Source organism: Lupinus angustifolius, chromosome LG02 (genome assembly GCF_001865875.1).
Source record: "Lupinus angustifolius cultivar Tanjil chromosome LG02, LupAngTanjil_v1.0, whole genome shotgun sequence".
Lineage (NCBI taxonomy): Eukaryota > Viridiplantae > Streptophyta > Magnoliopsida > Fabales > Fabaceae > Lupinus > Lupinus angustifolius.
Window position 1 is genome coordinate 15,417,074 of NC_032010.1, and position 8,125 is coordinate 15,425,198.

General features: G+C 31.8%; 1 protein-coding gene across 1 annotated transcript; it reads right to left on the reverse strand.

The window, feature by feature from the left end:
- LOC109336639 (calcium-binding protein KIC-like) lies at positions 5,521–6,228 on the reverse strand. The gene is made up of 2 exons (XM_019573359.1): positions 5,759–6,228; positions 5,521–5,720 (listed from the first exon to the last, which is right to left on the reverse strand). The coding sequence occupies exon 1, from the start codon at positions 6,121–6,123 to the stop codon at positions 5,764–5,766; it is 360 nt and encodes a 119-aa protein (XP_019428904.1). The 5' UTR covers positions 6,124–6,228; the 3' UTR covers positions 5,521–5,720; positions 5,759–5,763.

Genomic DNA, 8,125 nt, shown 5'->3' on the forward strand with positions numbered 1-8,125 from the left:
GTATTTTTTCTTTTGTTGGCTCCACCTCAAACTCCACCTTCTCCAAGATATTAGGATCTTCATTTTCACTTGATGACTCTGTATGAGGCTTTAGCATTTCAGCTTCATTAAAAGTAACATCTCTACTAATAATGGACTTTCTTTTCTCTGGCCACCATACTTTATATCCTTTCACACCATCAGGATATCCAAGAAAAATGCATTTCAATGCTCTTGCATCAAGTTTTCCTTCTTTCTTATGAGTATATGCAGGACAACCAAATATCCTCAAAATTTCATAATTTGCCGGAATACCTGACCACATCTCTTCTGGAGTTTTGAAACTAATGACCGTTGATGGACATCTTTTGATCAAGTAACAAGTTGTACTGACAGCTTCCACCCAAAATTCTTTTGGCAATCCAGCATTTGACAACATACATCTTGTCCTTTCAAGTAATGTTCTATTCATTCGTTCTACAAGTCCATTTTGTTGTGGAGTGTGCCTCATGGTATAATGTCTGACAATACTGTGATCCTTGAAAAAATTTCCGAATTCTCTATTGCAGAATTCTAGACCATTGTCAGTTCTCAGTCTCTTAATCTTTCTCCCGATTTTCTTTTTGATCAAGGTTTCCCATTGTTTGAACTTGACAAATGCTTCACTTTTGTGTTTCAAAATGAAGATCCACATCTTCCTTGAATAGTCATCAATAAATGTTAACATGTATCTGCTACCATCATGAGAAGGTACTTGGGAAGGACCCCACAAGTCAGAATGTGCATAATCCAATGTGTCTCTTGTTCGATGAACTACAACATTGAATTTTATTCGATATTGCTTTCCGAAAACACAGTGTTCACAAAACTCTACCTTCTCGACTTGTTGACCGCATAGTAATCCTTGTTTGGCCAACTCGACTAGACCTCTTTCACTAACATAACCCATTCTTAGATGCCATAGTTTGGTGACATCAGAATTATATGTTGAGGAGACAACAACAACACATGTGATTGTATTTCTTTGTAACATATAAAGGCTTTTATTTTTCTTTCCTTTCAATACATCCATAGCGCCTTTAGATATTCTTATAGCTCCACATTCACCTTTGTAGCTATAACCTTTTGAATCTAGTGTTCCCAAGGAAATCAGATTTTTCTTCAATTCTGGAACATGCCTTACATCTGTCAATGTCCTTACGATTCCGTCGAACATCTTGATTCTAATTGTGCTGATACCGATGACCTTGTAGGGAGCATTATTTCCCAAAAGGACCTTGCCCCCATCTAAGGGTTGGTAAGTGGAAAACCAATCATTAATGGGACACATCTGATATGAGCATCTACAATCAAGTATCCACTCATCTTTTGAGTTGTGCTATGAGACTATTAGTGCATCTGCACTATCATAGCCATTTGCTACAACTGCATCTCCATATTCATAAATCTTTTCCTTGCCTTTGCGCTCTGGGCAATTCTTTCTTATATGCCCCTCCTTGTGATAGTGAAAGCATTTATACTTTCTAGGTTTTGCTTTAGACTTGGACCTAGATTTCCCTCTTTCACCAAATTGATTTCGCCTCTCTGTTCTTCCTATGGCAAAAAGACTATCACCTGAGCCTTCAGATCTCGAATCTGATACTCTTTTCTTCAGTTCTTTCGAGTGCAACACCGCCTTTACTTCGTCCAAGGTCAGATCTTCTCGACCATATATCATGGTGTCGATGAAGTGCTCGTAAGAACTTGGAAGGGAACATAGTAGAAGAATTGTTTGGTCTTCATCTTCAATTTTAACATCAATATTCTTTAGATCAAGAATAATTTTGTTAAATTCATCCAGATGATCTTTTATGAGCTTTCCTTCCTGCATTTGAAGAGTATATATTCTTTTCTTCAAATATAGCATGTTGATGAGTGACTTCGTCATGTACAAGCTTTCCAGCTTCAACCATAATGAAGTAGATGTAGTTTCATCTAACAGTTCTCGTAGAACTTCATCTCCCAAGCACAACAAAATTGCACTATGTGTTTTTTCCAAGTTTTCATCATTCTCGTCCTCGGTTAGACTCTATGTTAACTTGTTTCTACCTTCCAAGGTTTTGCCCAAGCCTAGATGAACTAGTAGACCTTTCATCTTCAATCGCTATAGGTTGAAATCATTTTCTCCATTAAATTTCTCCAAATCAAATTTTGCACTCGCCATGATAACCGTATACCGGAACAATATCGTAGTCCGTGAACATACACTAGGAAAGTTCTCAGGAAAGAGAGGTGGGTCTTAAAAGACACGCTTAAATACCAAGTCTTTCATAATATAGAACTTTCCTAGACATGCACTTTCACACTATTATACTTTTCCAGTAACAAGAACAATTATTTTCTGGTGTATAAGATTAGACAATGCTGCGAACAAAGAGCATACTAAGAATTTTCTTTTAGATCGTACGACTTAGCATGGAAGAGCTTTACGAGCTCTGATACCAGTTTGTTGAAGCAGAAGACCCATGGAGAAAATATAATAGAGAAAATGACACCGAGAATTTAATATGGTTCGACAATTTGCCTACTTTCACAACTGAAGAGTAACAATAATTATTCCACTATGATAAAAGAGAACTACAAGTGTTTCACTCACTTCCCGAAACCCAAGTACACCCAATTTCACTCTCACTCAAGTATTTCTCACACAATTAGAACAAGAGAACAAGAAGAGAGAATATGCATTAAGCTAAGTATTTGGTGTGTCTTACAATGACATGAAGTACTCCTATTTATAGTCAAAGTCTTGAAGATTATGTGGCCAAAAGAAAAAAAACATTAATGTTTGTTTCACCATAGCCACTTCTTTTTACTTGACTAGAAATTCTCCTTTTCTTCAAGATGATCTTTAGCCACTTCTTTTTTGCTTGACTCAAGAAAGTCTTTTCATCTTCTTTTTCTTTTAGCTAATAATCAATAACTAATTAGAAACCACACCTCGATTATGGGATGATCTGATTGTAGTGATGACTGCAGTTGTAATTTTGTAGCCATGAGAATTTGAAACCAAAGTATCTTTCGTACCTCTTTTCCCAATTAATAGTGTCTCGAAATACAAATTATTGACACAGAAGATAGAAAGAAGAAGAGATTGAGCAACACAAGCTCAAGAATGAAAGAAATGATGAAAACCAATTGATCTGGTTGAGAATTCTAATGAATTGAATATGGATTGAAGTTATTGAATTGTGATAGTTAAAACATTGTTATTTATAGAATAACAAATCCAAACTAACCAAATATCTTCTCAAAATACCATTACAATGATTGATTAATCAAGTAACTTATATTACAAGTAAATGTAGATCCTGGCCTATGACTTGTCATCTGATCGTGCATGGTGTGCCATCTGACCATGCCAAGATCTTATGTCTGATCATGCCAGTTGTACTATCATATTCGAACCAATCTTATTATCTAACTGAGACACTGCCAACTTTCGTCCTGACCGTGCCATGCTCTTGAGTATGACCATGCCAAGTGCACCATGTTCATATGAATCAAGTGCCTTGGCTGGCAAAGCACACATTTGGACCCATGCACATCAGGCGGATGCATTCTAATCGAGCCAAGTGCATCAGATGTCTCGATCAAAATCTCATTTTCTGACCTTGTCTTGGCCTAGGCACCCACCCACTCAAATAAATCTAATGATGCTTATATAAGCTTTACACACTTCTTTCGCATTTTGGTTTTACTAACTTATTTTAAATGATTAAGATTGTACACGTATTTAGAACGTCATATGTGGCATATGGCATGATGGTTTCGAAAATGGGGCAACTCTTCTTTCTTTGAAACGTATTTATTGGTACTGAAAAAACTGGCACTTATAAGTGTTCATAGCATAGACCGTAGTTATCTTTGATCGGTGAGGAATATGTGTTATTTCCTCGAATCTGTTGGAGCATATTCCCTATCTTTTTATCATATTAAAGCATAGTCACCTTATGCACAGCATGAGTTCTCTTAGATATATAGTATGTTATTTTTATATCAACCAGATATGGAGTATGTGATATATGGTAAACTAGGTAAGACTCCACCAAATAAAATTTTCATTTCTTATTTTTTATTTGGTCTTACACATTATTTTATAATTTTATTATAATTTCTCGTGAAATAATAACAACATATATTTATTTCTTACAATGATAAATAGTATTCTTATTCTTATTTGGGTCCTTCAACATCTACATTTTTTTACAACCTCTACATTTATCCTCACTTTTTCTTGGCTAAAAATGACACAATGGAGAACAAAATAAAAATGTTTTTATTTTGTTAAGAACAATGTTAAGAATAAACACTGTGAGTTAGACTCCTCTCCATTACCGGAGAGGGCAATGTAATTTTGTAGTGTATTTTGAAGGATAAAAATGTAAATATAATATAAATTCAAGGATATAAATGTTTTTGTAACTTTGTTTTTCAATGTTATTTCTCAAAGTAGATGTGTCTGCCTCAAACTCTGTGGTTGGTATAAGAACATTTCAGGTGAATGACATAATTATCTAACTATGTTTTAATGTTTGGCTTGTTTTTAAGAATGTAATATCTATGTATCAACTTGTAAACATTTATACATAGTGAATGTATTCACCATTTATTTGTAATACTTTTATCAAAGAGTCAAAGTTATAATGATGGAAAATGAACGATGATAAATCAGTGACAGTGTAAAAAACTCTTAGTCTCTATATATACATCCTTTTCTCTCAAATTAAACCTTTGGTTTACTTTGCCCTCGTGATAAAATTTGTTGGCGTGCATAGGAAACTCAGTACTACGAGATGCTTTATGTGTTAATCTTTGGGGAAAGCATGAATAAAACAACTGTATACGTTAGATCTGAATTTTGTTGGCAGTTGATAATAACGCCATTATTCATAATTATGGTATTTGCCGTTAAATTTGACACTCAACCACTGAATGGATCAAATTGAAATCGACCCTGGCATTTGCTCATTTAAAGTAGCTGAATTAGTAGCTGAAAGTTAACACATCAGCATGCTCTTTACTTCTATGTTTGTGGCAGCAACATAAAACTGCAAGGAGAATGCTGACAAATGTTGGGACGGGTTAAGTTACCAAGAAGAAGCAGAAGTGATACTGTATTCAGAAGTGAAGTTTTATGTTTTCAATCAACATTTTTACCCTTTTTAAATTCCTTAATTATAATGGTTGTTATTAATTTTGTTCTTATTAGAATAATAGAGAAATAATAACAAGAAAGTCTAGATATTTGGTTAAGAATAAGGTAGGTTGTGGGACCCGAATAAAAATAAAAATAATGTTTTATATTATAGAGGAAAAAAAATAGATGTTATTCTTATTTTAAAAAAATTTGTAATAAAATTATAAAATAACATATAAGACTTAAATAAAAATAAAAATGTTGTTTACATGCCCGGAGCTTTTATTTTCACTGGATTATCCTTTTGGCTTATGGTTTTTTTTGGAAAACCTTAAATTAAAATCTGCATTTATCAGATGAATATGGAACCACCAAATGATGCCAGTATTATTCATATGGTAGAAATGCAAGAAAGAAACCATACTTATGACTTGTCCCTCTTATAACAAACTAATCTATGCTTTACCACATAAATTCATTTCATCAATAATCGAATACCCTTTTGAGATACATGAGTTTCATCAACATTTGCAACTTAAACTGACAAAAATACACATAACTTACCAGTTACAATTGATTGATTCCATAAATCTGCTAATCTTTCAAGTCTATAATTTCTTAATCTCTTCCTCAATAGCCTTCTCCAACCAGGACTCAGCATCTTCCATCATCCCAGGGCTAAGTCTCACCATGAGGATGCAAAACTCAGTCTCATTCAGTTTCCCATCTCCATCAAGATCACCTTGTTTAACCATAGCCTCTGCATCTTCTTTGCTCATACCATCCATTCCAAGAAGAGCTGAGTTTCTTCTTAGACTCTCACTTGTGATTAAACCCTTTTCTTGGTCAGCTAGAAGCTTGAAACCACAACATAGTTCAGACATAAATTCTTCTACATCTAGCTTCTCTGCCATCACTGGAAGAAAGTCCTCAAACTCAGATTTCATGGTTGTTGTTGTTTGGTTCATGTTGTGGTTGCTTCCGATTATTGTCAAAGAACTTTCCTTTTTTTCACTCTAGTTGGAAACCTTAGAAAGAAATGTAGAACAAGAAAGTGACTTTGGAGGACTTTGTATGCTATGTAGCAATGAGATTTAGTCTTTTATAGAGATGTCAAAGTCCTTTGCTTTTTGAAACAATTCACTTTATGGTGTAAAAATGGAATTTTTAAATATCAATTTTCACATTAAAAATATAAGTAAAAATAAATATGTATCTCTCCTTAATCCTTATTCAAATTGGATTAGTATTTTCCCTAAAGTCAAGAGAAAGAGACAAATACTATATAAATAAATAAAAATAACATAAAATGATATTTTTATTCATTTATATAGAATGAAATAATATTTTTGTTATTGAAAAAAAAGTAAGTAAAAATTAACTTTCATAGCCAATACCAAAGATATCTTTGGTAGTCAAATTCACCATCTTATGTTATGATTAGTTTAGAAGTCATATTCTTGATGAGTCCCACCCTTCCATTTTTCCACAACAATGTTCACATGCAACCATTATAAATTAATTGATTTTGTGATATAGATATTTATTTTTATTAATAGTTTTTTTTTCATATTATATATATATGTGTATAGTACGATGGAGTTCTTAATAACATTTTAAAAAAACTTAATTATCTAACCATTATATTTTGCCATGTTTGATTTTCTATGCATAAAATGAAATAGGGTCAATTTTTTATGAGTTTAAAATATATGTCGTGGCAGTGTAAAAAAATTTACACTATCAGCACATCATTTATCGTTTGTTTGTATTATTTTTGTTTGAGGGTCAATAATAATTAATAAATTAACGGTAGATGATTTGTTGTCAGTGTGTATACATATTAAATCCTTTTTTTATTATCAAGAAAATAAAAATGTTCCTTATATCTCTCTATTTATAATTAATTTCCGCCTAAGCATGATTTAAATTTTGATTTCTGTCATTTGTATATAAAAATTTGTTATTAGAAGAGGAAACGATTTTGATAATATTTATCCATTTGAAGTAAATAGTCTATGCTTGTAAATATTTTTTATACCTTTGGTATAAAAATTACTCTATCCCTTGTTTTAATTATTTTATCCAACTTGATCCATGACCTCTTTCTATGTCAAATGTATTCCCGAGGTTGAAAACCGTCTGCATCTTCTATTAATAATATAATATAAAAAATTCTCTCATACCACATGTTACTTTTTTCTTCTCTCGTGCCACATGTTACTTTCTCATTCCCTCATGCCACATGTCACTTTCTCCTTCCCTCATGTCACATGTCACTTTCTCCTTACATTTTTTCCTTCATGCCACATGTCACCTCCTCCTCACATATTTTTCTTCATACTTTTTATATATTTTATATGCTAATAATAATTTAATATTAATTGTAGAAAATTCAAATTAAAAATTATCAATTTATTTTTCTTATGTGCTTAAACATGCAAATACACAAGTAAGATGTATATTCTTAATAATATGAATGTATGAGTAATATGTGCGTTTTAACTATGCGAATACATGAGTAACATTTATTTAATTAAAAGATAACAATAGTATATATATTCATGAAAAATATATGTATTTTAATTAGGAATATAACAAATCAATTATTAGACTCTTTTTATTAAATTTATCAGAAAAAATATCTGTCATATCCTAACTTAGTGTGTTTTTAATTTATGAGTGCTAAAAATATCTGTCATAATCAAATAAATAACATTTAATTATACAATATTTGAATGCTAAAAATATATTCAAATATTTATACACAATGAACATTAATCTAAAATAAAACATAAGCATTCAAGAGATATGCTAAAAAATCCTTATGACTTTATGTGATACTTATAAACGTAATCACAAAAAATATGATGCAAAAATTTATACTTATAATTGTATATAGAGAATATAGATGTGAGATATTATCCAATACAATTTGCATTTTATTTATTGAGTTATTTAAGAATCAAA